Here is a 14343-nt window from a genome sequence, read left to right on the forward strand (position 1 = left end):
CCTCGGAAAGCTGCCTAGCTTTTAAAAGAAGTTACCTGAAGTTGTTTGTAAAGCTTTTGAATGTGCACTTTTGCACACTCCTAAAAAACACAAAAATGAAAAGGCTGAACCAGGTAACGAAGCTACCTATTAAGTTTCATTTGAATCTGACTAACTTCAAATGGATAGGAGAACATCTATAAGGTAGACCTTTTCAAGTTTTTAAATCCAAAGTATAATATCGAAGGGAGTACAACCAACAACTCTTAGCAATTGACTTAGTCTTGGTTAGTTCTACTATCCGTAGATCCATGCCTATCCTGTCTGTCTTCGTACACATGACAGTTGAGAACCCATGGAACTTGAGATTAATAAACCCTGTAAAAAAATTAACGCCTCCAGTAGGTCAACCAAAATTGAGCATTTTATTCAACAAGTTTCAGAACATAAAAAACTTTCAACACTGAAGCATTGTGGCTGGGCCCTTGATGGAAAAGGTTCAAACTGTGAAACACCCTCAGTCTGTTACCTGAGAATCCCAACTTAAGACTCCGTTTCAGAAAATTATGAACTGAAATGTATAGGGAAAACTATGACCAAATGATGTGGTGAGTTGATTAATCAGTTTTTTAGGAGCTGTGCACAAGAACCTGATGCGTGCTTCCCCCACTTTCACTTTTACTATTGTATGGCGAATCTCACTGTATCTTTCCCAAATCCCGCTACCTCTCCTCAGGAGTTGAACTGACTTGCCAAAGAACGCCACTGACTCGCTCTTTGTCTAAATAACTGCTCTTTAACATCTTACCCTAGGCAGCAATGTATTTCATGTATTTTCCTCCTGTGTTCGTAAGCGAGTTTGAGAGTATTCTCAAGTGGGTAAAAGCGACATCTTTAGTGCCATAGAAAATAAAATAGACAGGCACATACAGTGTGTATACTTAAAGGTTTTTGTATGACTTCAATAGAAAGACTGCATCTGTCACAAAAGGCAGTGGCTTTAAGAAGCAACTAACTTTTGTGTTTCATTACTAGGTATATCAAGAAATATTAGAACATTAGAATGTGAAGCACTCCGGGCTCGCAACATTGGAATACAATGGAGTGCTTCGGACTTCTAGGGGCCGGTTGAAGCCCGCAGAGCAACATTCCAATGTTGTTTTTGTTCACAGCTGCTGTTGTGAACAAAGGCCTCTCAGTGCCCGAGAGAATTAAAACCCCCTTGAGCTCCCAGAGGCCTTTGTTTTTAGTAATTAGAGCATTCTGCCCTCTAGGGACGGAATGTTCTAATAGTCTTAGAGCCCTCCTAGCAGGCTCTACTGGACAGTAAAGACCTGCTCCCTTATTAAAGGCCCTCGCCTTCGGGTTCCGGCCTATAATGGCCGGTAGAGCCGGTAGGTCGGGCTCTATGGCTATATTAGAATATTGGAATGTGGAGCACATCATTGACTACAATGGAGTGCTCCGGGCTTCTACGGGCGGGTAAAAGCTCGCAGAGCAACATCCCAATGTTGTTTTTGTTCACAGGTGCTGAGTTTCGTGAGTTGTCCGTAGGTTCCGACAATGGGGCGAGCGGAGCCATGTAGACGTTGAAGAGCGTAGGGCTGAGGGAGGACCCCTGGGGGACTCGATAGGTGTAGGGTCTGAGAGGAAAGGGGGGGGAGTCTTACCCGCTGCATTCTGCCAGAGAGGAAGGAGCGGATCCAGTCGAGGGCCTTGTCTATGATACCTGCGTCGGGGAGTCTGCGTATTAGGGTGCGGTGAGAGACTGTGTCGAACGCCACTGAGAGGTCGAGGAGGATGAGGGCTGCTGTTTCTCCTTTGTCCTATCATAAGGGTAGGGTTAGATATGTTAGTGAAAGCTTAACGTTTGAGTTTTCATTTGACGTCGTGGTTTGGGATATTAACAGTGGTGCCACGATTCACTTACCAAAGAAAGGGAAGGATTCCCAAAACTGTGATGCAGCCTGAATAAGGAGTGTCCCCCTTTTCAGTATATGATGCTATTAAGACTATTGAAAGTCTTCCTGAAACCAAAGGTTGCAGGTTGATCCTAGTCTCTGATTCCATTGGCCTAGTACCAAAAAGTGTCCCACTGTTCTAGATACTGAGAAGGCTGATACGGTCGGTTCCATACAACAGTCTATCTTGGAACTATAGATGAATTGAAGTTCTTCTGAACCTTGAATCTAATATTTTTACTAACTGCCCGTGCTATGGGCCTTGTTGAGTGGGCAGCACAATACTATGCTAAATAAAAAGCAATATTTCTAATTTGAATTGTTGTCTCTTGTTACCTCACATGCCTCTTCATTTACCTGCTACCTGGTTTGACATATTTCTTATTTGTGAATTAGTTCTATGTTTGAATTGTGTTATGATCTTCTAAATTCTCCTATTGCATACATTTACGGCTTTTATGCCATGTGCTCTTAATTATTACGTTTTCCGCTTTTGTCACTCCTATTTGTTGACCGTTGAAAGCATGAAATAAAAAGATATATGTTTATCAATGGTGATGCAAATTAATAATGACAAAAATATTTGCCTTCAGTTTCGAAATGCTTATGGCTGATTTGTATTTCCCCACTAGCTTATTGTTTTCCAAAGTCAAGTTGGAGTCACTCTGTAGAGGGCCAGATGAAGCACTGCTTACTTGCAAACATATGCTGCAGATTTGGAAGTCTTGCTACAACCTCACTAATCCCAGGTAATATTTTTTTTCCTCAGAAATTTTGTTGATCACTTTCTTGCAGTTTAGACTAATCTTGAGAATGTTACTATGGTTGAAATGATAGTGTGCTTTTGGAGCCTAAGTGGATGTTCCATGTTGTGTCTAACTTGGCTACAGTTAGACAATCTATAGGTTTTCGTAAGAAGCAAAGCTGTTGAGATTCTAGCTCAACCAACATTGACTTGGCTTTACTATTGCCAGCATTGCTACGAGCGGTGCAGATATGACCTCAAACTCACCACCTAATTCAGCATGTTCGGACTCATCTGCTTACAGGGCTTTGGAAGTGGAGGTAGATGGGGCAGTCTTGTTTATCTGGTTCCAAGTATTTTGTGACAATGGAATGGAGAACAGGTAGCACTGGTTAATGTATATATACCCCCAGGGCTTCAGATTGAAATGCTACAGGTATTAAGTCGGCTAATAACTTCTATCCCACAGACCCTGATGATATTGGGAGGTGATTTGAATATGCTCATCAATTCCCCCCTGGACAGAACATATACATAACAATTATAAATAGCCCATTAGGGGAGATTTAGTGGGTTTGTCTTCGCATTGGTGTTGGCATCCCTTTATGCCCAAGATGAAGTGTATTCTTATTACTCTGGGGCTCATAATGTACACTCCTGAATTGATTATATATGTACAACCACACCGACACTCCACAGATGCAAAGATGCACACTTTAGAACACAGGGAATAGCGGATCATTCCCCCTTGGAAGTCATAATACAGATTGGTAACATAAGTGGTTTGAGTAAGTGGCAGATGGCGGTGTGGCGACTTACCTCACCAGAAGAGGTAGAGAGGCTACATAATTTAACAGAACAATATTTTAAGGAAAACAAGGTGACGGCTACAGACGAAATTGTCCTCTGGGAGGCTTATTAAGCAACTAGAAGGGGAGTGATAATCGCAGGTGAAGTAGCAAATAAAAGAAAGAGAGAGAAAGCATGCAAAGATCTCCAACGGAAGGTAAGACAGCTTGTTATGTTATGTTATACTACATTTATAGCACGCACAGATACTCTAGAGTGTCCCGGCGCGAAATGCTAGTAGGAGGAGACAGAGGAGGCAGAGACATAACAGGAATTAATTAAAAAGTAGGGTTTTAAGATGTTTCTTGAACACTCTAGTGTCTTGGATGTTACGCAGTTCCATCGGTTGGGAATTCCAGGCTTCAGACGCCTTAAAAGATAGGGAGCTGCCGCCCATCCTAATGGATCGGAAACGAGGGATGACTGCTAGGCGATGAGCAGCGGAGCGTAAATGCCTTTGTGGAACATAAAAGGAGAAGCGTCTCCTAAGGTAGAGTGGGCCCTCACTGTGTAAAGCTCCATGAGCCAAATTGAGAGCTTGAAAATGAACACGGTAACTACAGTAAGCCAGTGAAGGTCTGAAAATGTTGCTTCATACTTGATAGACCTGGGATTCCGAGAAGAACTCTAGCTTTCACGTTCTGTATGGTTTGCAATCTTCTTAAATGGTAACCGGGCAGGCCAATGTATAAGGTATGGGCGCTTTCAATATGTGACAGGATAAGAGCATGTTTCACCATTTCATTAACTGGCCGGATTAGCAGGGGAAAGAACTTTCTGAGGGAATTCAGCGTACCAAAGCACACTCCAGTGTTTTAATCTGCATAGAAAACCTAGGGTCTTCACTGAAGCAAACCCCCAGGTTCTTAACAGGATTGCCAACAGAGTTGGGTGGAGGATATTCAGTCGGCCTAATAGCTTCCCTTAAACACGAGGGGAAGGATCCGTACAGGAGAACCTCAGACTTGTCTTCATTGCACTTCAACTGCGCCAGCGCAAGCCATTTAAAAAACAGCCAAGATCATTTTTCTTCCAGGTAAAGAGGAGCTGGGTATCATCGGCATAAGCGATGATCTTCGCTCCCAGCTCCCCTGCTAAGTAGATCAGGGGAGTGACATAAATATTAAAGAGCAGGGGCCTCAAATTGGACCCCTGCGGTACTCCAGTAGTCACCTATCTGGAGGCCGAGAAGAAAGGGGGCTGCCTTACCTGTTAGGTCCTATCCTCTAAAAAGAATTCAACCCAATCCCAGGCCTGGCCAGAGAACCCAATACGTGAGAGGCGAGCAAGCAAGTGTTGATCAGGCACTGTGTCAAAGGCGGCAGAGAGGTCCAATAAAATTAGAGCTGCTCTGCCGCCTGCATCCAAGCATTCCCTTATTGCTTCAGATATTTCAACTTAGGCGGTCTTTGTGCTATAGGATGCCCTAAATCCAGATTGAGCTGGGTGAAGGGCACCGGATGCCTCTACAAAGGCTTTCTCCCAAACCTTTACCACGGCCGGCAAGAGGGATATGGGTCTATAGCTAGCAGGTGCATTAGGGTCCAGGGAGGGTTTTTTCAAAGCAGTAGCAGTTTAGCTTGCTTCCAATTCAAAGGGACTGTGGCAGTATGGAGGGATACATTTATGATGGTATTCACCTCAGGGTGAACCAGCTCCGCTACCTCAGTGAGAAGCCTGGCGTGGCACGGGTCAGTCGGCGAGCCTGATTTAAGAGATTTAGAGTATCATGCGGGCGATAGGGGAAAACTACGTCAGGAAGGAAACTGACTGGGTGGAGGCAGCAATGATCGAACTGACAGACTTATCTTGCCCATGCGAGTTAGTACCCAGACTGTCGTGGATGGCCTGAATCTTCTCAATAAAAAAACTTGATAGCTTCTCACACCATTCGGTGGAAGCAGGGAGCAAAATGCGTTTAGCATTGGGCATTAAATAACTCTGGCCAATAGTAAATTTTTTATTTGAGTTATTTTTAGACTTGGCAATTCGTTTCGTATAAAAATAACTTTTAGCCTCTCTGATAGCAGCATAGTATACCCGCTGGGCCTTCCTTAGCGCTATTTTAGCCAGAGGGCAGTAGGCCAGTCTCCAACTGCATTACATTGTTTTACAGGACTGTTTCAATTCCCTAAGCGTGCTAGAGTACCAGGGTTTTGAGGGAGCGATTCTTGCTCGTCTGTTCTGATGGAGCAGGGTAGAAGATATGCAGGCTCAAACGCAAATGGATGAGGTTACCAGTCAGCTAGACCAACGAAGATATGAATAAAAAGCGGTTGCAACAAATTAGCTCAAAGTAGTATATCAGGTGAGCCTACGGAGGATATATAAGGGGAAGACAAGGCAGGGAAACTCCTGGCATGGCTAGCAACCAGGGAAGTGGTAAGGTCACGTATTCTTGAGATGATAGACCCTCGGGGAAATAGAGTGCAGGAAAGTGAGCATATAGCAGAGGTCATGGTGGGATACCTATAGGAATTTTATTGGGGACAACGCAGGAGTGGAAATATGGAACTAGAGTCTTTTGTGAAAGAAGGTCTGTGTAGAACATTGAACTACAAGAGGGCACTGTAGTTGGAGGCAGATTTAGAAGAAGAGATTAGAATAGCACTCTCCCAGCTGCAAACGGGGAAGACTCCAGGCCCAAATGGCTTCCAGGTCCAGGAGTTTTTCGGTCACCTGTCAGGGAAGGTGGTACCCTTTCCATAACATGTGCATTAAGGCTTAATAAAAGTGTGAACTACCTATACATTTTAGGGATGGCAACAAGGGAGCTCATCCTGAAGCCAGGGAAACCAACAGACAGATGAGACTCATACAGACCCATCTAATTGCTTAAAGGTAGACGCCAAAGTACTGGCAAAGGTTTTAACAAATAGACTGAGGGGAATGATATTAAAATGGGTGCACCCAGACCAAAGCTTCATTTACCAGAACTTAATCTTATTGATAGAGATTAAGTGAAAAAGAACCACACAGTGTATTTATAAAAATATGTATTTATGATATAACACTCACTAACACATACAGGTATCGCCTAGCCGGAGATACACAATGTACCCAATACTTTTCAATGGAAACCGGTAAGTAGCACATAATACACAGTGGCCACCGGGGGGGGGGGACCAAACCATATATTAAATTAGTGGAATGTGAACCACGACTCTAGTCAAGACTGTACCCAGAAGACATAGATGTGCAGGGGACCCAAGGAACCACCCAAGGTAAGTAACCAGTCTAAAATGTATAAGGTGTGCGTCCTTGACCGCCCATTCGTTGATGTTAAGGCTCGCACGGCCTGGGAGCGTGATCTGGACCGGCCCATTTCGGATGGCCAATGGGAACAGTGTTACAGAGTCACGAACGAGGTGTCCCGTAATAGCAGGTGTCCCTTAATTGCAGGCACAAACTTCTGCATTTTAAATTCCTTCGCAGAATGTATCACACACTCACCTAGTCGCATAGGATAGAGCGGTTGCGAGCATACGCGACCACTCGCAATGAGAAACCTGACCTTCCCGCGTTGAGAATCTCGCCGAGAGGTTTATTTTCCACACCTCGCGATCGGCAACTTGATGTTGCTGATCGCGAACCAGGAAAAAGTCTTGCTAGGATGTCATTTTGCTCGCTCGCGGTCGCCAACTTGACGTTGAGGACCGTGAGCAAGCAAAAAATTATCGCTACGCTATGCATGTTTCCACTGTGCTACGTGCGATTTGCACAGTGCGAAGTAGCGCAAACTTCACAAACTACGCGAGCGTAGTACTTCGCCCAGGGTTAGCTGTGTGCAGTGACCTTAGATATAGGGAACCTTTATCTTTCGTAAGTGATTTGATTTGATTGATTTGATTTGATTTTGGGTTTTATAGAGCGCACAGCTACCCTAGGGCATCCCGGCGCTGGTGACCATAGTCCTGGAGAGTGGGAAGACAAGGGGGGGAGTGCTCAGGGGAAGAGAAGGGTCTTCAGTCTTTTCCTAAATCTGAGGTGGTTTTGTTCTTGCCTCAGGGAGAGTGGGAGGGCATTCCACAGTCTGGGAGCATTGTACGAGAACAGGCGACCACCTGTTCTGGCCTTCCTAATTCTGGGGACTTTTGCAAGGGAAAGGGAGTTAGATCTAAGTTGTCTAATTGATTGTTGATGGGACACAAGAGGTCTGAGAATAGGGGGGCCTTCGTTGTGCAGTATTCTATGGGCAATGCACAGGGTCTTGAAGTTGACCCGTTCCTTGACTGGCAGCCAGTGCAAACTTCTAAGGGCTGGCTTGGCCTAGGTCCTTGCTGCGGTTCCTGTGAGTATTCTTGCCGCCGCGTTTTGTGCACATTGAAGTCTGTGGAGTACAGTGACTGGGGCCCCCAGATATAGGACATTCCCGTAGTCCAATCTGGAGTTCACCAGCCCCTGAATCAAGAGCTTCCTGGATTGAAGGGGGAGTAGAAGGAGAATCTTTCGTGCCATCTTCATAAGGCCGAAGCACGTTCCCGCAGTTTTCCTCGCTTGTGTTTTGAAGCTAAGGTCCTGGTCCAACCATATCCCCAGGCTCTTTACTTCGGATTTTGGGGATGGTGGGGATCCCATACATGGTGGCCAGGGAAGGGGTGTGGGTATTTTATTTGGGTTTCCCAGAAGGAGTATTTCCGATTTTTCCCCATTCAGTTTTAACCGGGACTCGCACATCCATTGGTGCACTTTTTCCAGACAGCTGGACAGATTGGAGAGGGCGTTGTCTGATTGGTTGAGGGAAACGACGAGCTGAGTGTCATCGGCGTACATTATTGATTTGATCCCAAAAGGTTTAATAACATCCTCGAGAGGAGCCATGTACACGTTAAAAAGTGTGGGGCTCAGGGAGGATCCCTGAGGCACCCCACACTTGAGTGCATGAGCCTTGGAGATGGAATGTCCGTCAGTCACTTGAAAAGACCTGTCTTCAAGGAAGGATGAGATCCAGGCCAAAGCGGAGTCCGCCACTCCCAACAGACCAAGACGATGAACAAGGGTTGCGTGGTCCACCGTGTCGAAGGCGGCACTCAGGTCGAGGAGGATCACTGCCACTGATCCTCCTACGTCCAGTATGCCCCTAGCTTCTTCGACCACGGCTAACAGTGCGGTATCCGTCCCTTGTCCAGGTCTGAAGCCAGTCTGGGTTGGGCAGAGGAGGTGATTGGACTCTAGGAACTCAGAAAGGTGTTGATTTGCTACTCTCTCGGCGATTTTGCTAATTGCCGGTAGCAGAGAGATAGGTCTAAAGTTTGATGGGTCTGAAGGGTCAAGATGTGTTTTTTTTATGAGAGCCTTTACAGTGGCTTTTTTCCAGTTTGCTGGGACTGTGCCATTTTCGAAGGAGGCATTGATCAGGTTAATGAGAGGAGGGGCTATAGTAGAAGCAACTTGCTTCAGTTTACTGATCGGGGCTGGATCAGATGGGGCGCCGCTTTTGACTTTGTGCAAGAAGTTAAGAAACGTTTCGATGGTGATTTGAGGGAAGGAAAGCAACCTTGGGGCGTCTTGGGAGGCCGGGTGGGAAGGGCCTCTTAGTGCAATTGTCGCCGGCGGGAGGGAGTTCAGGATTTTTTCGATTTTTTTCGAAAAAAATTCGGCCATCTGGTTGCATTTTGCGCCATCCAGGTCAGGTGGAGGTGGAGGTTCCTGTATTTTGGAGAGGAGTTTAACTATCCGGTAAGTCTCTTTTGCGGAGTTGGTTGCGGCTACTATTTGGTTCTCGAAGTAGGAGGCCTGAGCCGTTTTTAGTGCATTTTTGTAGAACCTGATGTGGGCTTTGTAACCACTTCTGTCTTCTGAGTGCCAGTGCTTTCTCCATTGGCGTTCAAGCCTTTTGCCTTTCCGTCTTAATTCACGTAGTTCCTCGGTGAACCACAGTAGTTTGGAGGATTTCCTATTGGGAGGGAGGGCTTTAAGTGGCAGGACTGTGTCGAGAGAGTCACTAACCCATTTATGTAATTGAATTTCGGCTTTGGAGGGATCGGGGTCGACTGTGGGCAGAGTGGAGGACAGAGAGCGTTCCCATAGGGTAGTGTCTAGTTTTTTCCATGGGCGTGACGGGGCCCGGAGGCAGGGAGTATCCGAGATCTTCCTTGGAAGTTGGAATTTGAAAGGAACCAAAAAGTGGTCAGACCAGGGGAGAGGGAGAGGAGTTTGAACAGAAAGTTTGGAAAGATTAGAGAAGATGGGATCTAGTAGGTGTTCTTTCAGGTGGGTGGGATCGTTGCTGAGTAGTTGTAGATTTAGGGAATTTAGATCAGCTTTCAATTCTGTGGCAAGTTTATTGCCTTGATCATCGAAGTGGAGGTTTAAGTCCCCGAGGATGGTGAAGTTTGGCGTTCCGCACGCCAGGGAGGTAATGGCATCCATGAGTGAGTTTATGAAACACCCTACCTGTCCTGGTGGACGGTATATTAACAGCCCAGTTAGTGTGGTAGATGGTGGCAGGTGTAGAGAAAAGAGGACATTTTCGCTGTCGAGAATGGGACTGTCTTTGAGTTGACAAGCGAGGTTGTCGCGATGGATAATCGCGATGCCCCCTCCCGTGCCCGTCGGTCTATTAAGGTTTTTCATATGGTACCCAGGAGGTAGTGCTTGGATAATGTCCGGGTCGGAACTCTCGGACAGCCAAGTTTCTGTTAAAAACAGAACGTCCAAGTCCGACTCTGTTAATAGCAGATTGATTTCAGTGTGGTGTTTGGGGAGTGACCTGCAATTCAGCAGGGCCATCTCCAGGCAAGCAGGTTCAGAATGAGCTAAGGGTGAGGCCCTGTAAGTGCAATTAGGGCATCTAAGAGGCTCCTGTTCCGGAGTGATAGGTCCATTACATCTAGTGTTTGACGGTTCTCTGAGTTGGTGCAGAGTTTCTTGTGCGTATATGATTCGAGGCAGGTCTGAACCGGCCAAGGGTGTGGGCTCTAGGCTCGGTCTGGCGCGGACGGGCGCAGACGGGCTTACCTTAGGCGCGCCTTCGACACGCAATCGTTGCGCCCGCCCGCTGCGCTTCCTGCCAAGGCACATGTTTTGTGCTGTGAGGATTGGACGTCAAAAGGGGGCGTGGTCACCAGGGGTGGGCGTGTCTATCCTCGCGCCTCGCCCTCGAGAATGGCGATCAGGGTGTCTATCGTTGCAGCGTGTGTACGCTGTTCAAGGAAGCAAGAGCAAGTGAGTAAGTGATTTTAAAAGCAAGTTTATCACACAGAAAAGATTTTAAAAATGAGCAATCTCGCTCCCGGCTTTCCGCCTCAAGAGTCTCTCAGGAAGGTAGTGTCGCGCTTTCACAGCTGCGCGCACTATTTATACTGGCTCTAAGGGGGCGTGGTTACCAGGGGTGGGCGTGTCTATCCTCGCGCCTCGCCCTCGAGAATGGCGATCAGGGTGTCTATCGTTGCAGCGTGTGTACGCTGTTCAAGGAAGCAAGAGCAAGTGAGTAAGTGATTTTAAAAGCAAGTTTATCACACAGAAAAGATTTTAAAAATGAGCAATCTCGCTCCCGGCTTTCCGCCTCAGGAGTCTCTCAGGAAGGTAGTGTCGCGCTTTCACAGCTGCGCGCACTATTTATACTGGCTCTAAGGGGGCGTGGTCACCAGGGGTGGGCGTGTCTATCCTCGCGCCTCGCCCTCGAGAATGGCGATCAGGGTGTCTATCGTTGCAGCGTGTGTACGCTGTTCAAGGAAGCAAGAGCAAGTGAGTAAGTGATTTTAAAAGCAAGTTTATCACACAGAAAAGATTTTAAAAATGAGCAATCTCGCTCCCGGCTTTCCGCCTCAGGAGTCTCTCAGGAAGGTAGTAGTGCTCAGAAGGTAAGTAGTGCTAGCACCAGCTTACACAGGCTCCAATGCCAGACCCGTAGTTACAAATTGAGTGATCTCCCATCGGGTGGCATAATAAATGCTTCAGCCCATGGGGGACCCCTGGTGCACCTATGCCCTGGGTACCTTAGTACCATATACTAGGGACTAATACGGTTGCACCAGTGTCCAATCTGGGATGCACCCAGGTACTTAACAAACCAATTGAGCGGAGAAAGCACAGAGACCGGAGTCCTGATTAGCAGGATCCCAGTCAGACTAGTCAGAAACCATTACAACACCAGGCAAAGAAGGACCATTCCTACCTTCCTACAATAGGTCCATGCGCTTCAATCTTAGAAGATCACATAATAACATAGCTGCTGTGGCGGAGATACAGGTACCCGCTGGCAGTGTTATTCTTAGATGCCAAGAATGCACTTGACTCGTTGGACTGGTCCTATATGTTCACAGTATTGACCAAGAGGGTTTTGGGTCACAATTCTTGAAATAGGTCAAACTGCTGTAGACCTTACCTCAAGCGAGTCTGAAAGTGAACGGGGTCCTCTCAACGGTATTCCTGATAGAGAGAGGGTACGCGTCAGGGATGTCCCCATTGCCATTATTATTTGCACTAACAATAGAATCACAAATGGAATGAGTGAGAAAATATGCGCTAATTGACGGTTGGAGATGGGATCCACCATGGAAAGATTATATCTTGCTGTATGCGGATGATGTGCTCTTATACTTAGGGAATCCTGATGGAACCCTGGAGAGAACTCAAGAGAAATTTGCATTTTATGGGGAGTACTCTGTGCTTCACATTATTTGGGGTATTTTCTGATCTTTGCAATGGGGACATTGGAGGAAATTGCTCCTCTCCCAATGCCGTTGCAGATTGAGAGGACGCATTTTAAATATTTAGTGATGTGGGTATCTAGGACTTCTACCCTTCACTATGAGGATAATCGTATACTTCTGCTGCTCAACCTAGAAGTATATGTGAAACACTTGGGGGTTCACCTCTCTCCTTAATAGGGAAAGCGGCATTATTTAAAATGGTGGCCCTTCCATGTTTTACCTACGTATTACGAAATAGCCCTTACAGGATACCTAAACAACTTTTTCAAGTGGAAGATACTTCTTTAAGGATCCTGCTATGAAAAAGTTGTACCCCGAGAATTGCACTTGCCGAAATACAATGAGCTTCATATGAGGGGAAATAGCGCTTCCCAATGTAAAACGATATTATGGAGCGGCACAGTTATCCATAATTAATGATTGGGCCTACACACCGCTGAATCACCTGGCGTTCCAATTGGACAGGGAGATGATGGGAGAGAAAGGGTAACATATTCCTTATGGGGGAAATTCAAAAGGAGGCTCCCCTTCTACCAGTAGAGTTACGGCAGGAGCTCCATAGGGCAGTGGGAGGACTCACCCCGAGGACCACATTATGGGTGGGTACAAGACTGAAGGAAGTCACTAAACTTGAGGGTTTACGACAATGGGACCCGATAGGAATTAGCACGCTGGTGGATATATGGGATGCCAACGGAATGGTGCCCTTCTCACATTTCCAAACAGAATATGTGATATCCTCCTCCCAAATATTTAGATATTTTCAGTTGTTCCAGGCTCTGAAGGCCCAGATTACAGCAGAGGAGGAAATTATGGAGTTTTCCCCGCTGGAATATAGGTTAATGGGCAGGTCCCTACAAACAAAAATTATCTTACTTACCTATCAGACCCTTGTGAGGAACACTCAGAAGGATCTGGTAACACTGAGACATTGGTGGCAGACTAATATTGGATATGTTTATTTATAGGGGTGCACTCATGTTGTACTCCTTCTAAACCTTGAGAGGTATGGGGTGCTGCAACATTCAAGGGCTGTCGATCCTTATACCTAATGATACCTGGTTATCACAAGCACTTTTGCTTGACTTTGTTGCGCACACTTCACTCAGTGTAATAACACCACAAAATGTAAACAATTTTAACAATATGTTTCAATATTTATTTCTGTATATTCAAAAAGATTTTTTTAAACTCAAAAAACAAATTTTTATCATTATGCATTACATTGCCAATATGTCAATGAATTGATCATTCAATCATTGTAAACGTCATATACATGTACAAAGAACAAAAATAATAACAGTCATTTTCGCAATTGATTTGATTAGACTATACTGCATATTCATAGACATCATCTTGATTTGCATGGACAATCGTGAATCACTGGAAGTCATGATACAACAGTTGAACACGTTCGACCCAAGGATTCAGTTAACCCATAAAATTGACAACAAGGCAATAGAATATTTGGATGTAACAATCACCAAAACACAAGATGGCAGAGGATTGCATACCCAAATATACACTAAAACCCAAGATCGCAATAATGCCTTGGAATATTCGAGCTTTCACCCGAGAAGTCTATTAAAAAACCTTTCATACTCTCAATTTGTGAGAATAAAAAGAATAGGTTCTAACCCGCAAATCTGCCTTGCAAAAACTGAAGAATACCTACAAAGGTATAGACAAAGGGGTTACCCTGACAGGATATTACAAGAGGGCATCACCAGAGCAGCCAGTAAAGACCGAAAATAATTATTTGTCTCAAAAATAACAAAAATAACTATTGAGATAGTATTTGTTTCCAGATATACTACCATGTCACCAGCAATCAAGAAAATAATCAACACAAGATGGGAGCTTTTGGCTAATGAACCAGATTTTAATAACATTTACAAGTATTCACCAGTCCCTGCGTACACCAGAGGAAGAAATCTCCGGGAGTCATTATCTAAACCTACAAAGCACAACCATAATAAGGATTGTAAAGGAACTTTAAAATGTCACAACTGCACCCACTGTAACAATGTCATCCCTGGTAATGTGTTGACGCACCCCACAACAAGAGTCCAAATACCATTAAGACACACAAGCGATTGCAACACGCAGAATGTGATTTACTGTATAAAATGCCTGTGTGGAAAAACATAAG

At 45.4% G+C, this 14343-nt stretch overlaps 1 protein-coding gene across 4 annotated transcripts in view; it reads left to right on the forward strand.

The window, feature by feature from the left end:
- TTC7B (tetratricopeptide repeat domain 7B) overlaps positions 1-14343 on the forward strand; it is a 1385350-nt gene that overhangs the window by 764781 nt on the left and 606226 nt on the right. For all 4 annotated transcript variants that reach the window (XM_086937670.1, XM_086937667.1, XM_086937668.1 and 1 more), the window contains exon 16: positions 2573-2689. In XM_086937670.1, the coding sequence (XP_086793796.1) occupies positions 2573-2689 (117 nt within the window). The remainder of the gene's footprint in view (positions 1-2572; positions 2690-14343) is intronic.

This window comes from Lissotriton vulgaris, chromosome 9, assembly GCF_964263255.1.
Source record: "Lissotriton vulgaris chromosome 9, aLisVul1.2, whole genome shotgun sequence".
NCBI classification, from domain to species: Eukaryota; Metazoa; Chordata; class Amphibia; order Caudata; family Salamandridae; genus Lissotriton; species Lissotriton vulgaris.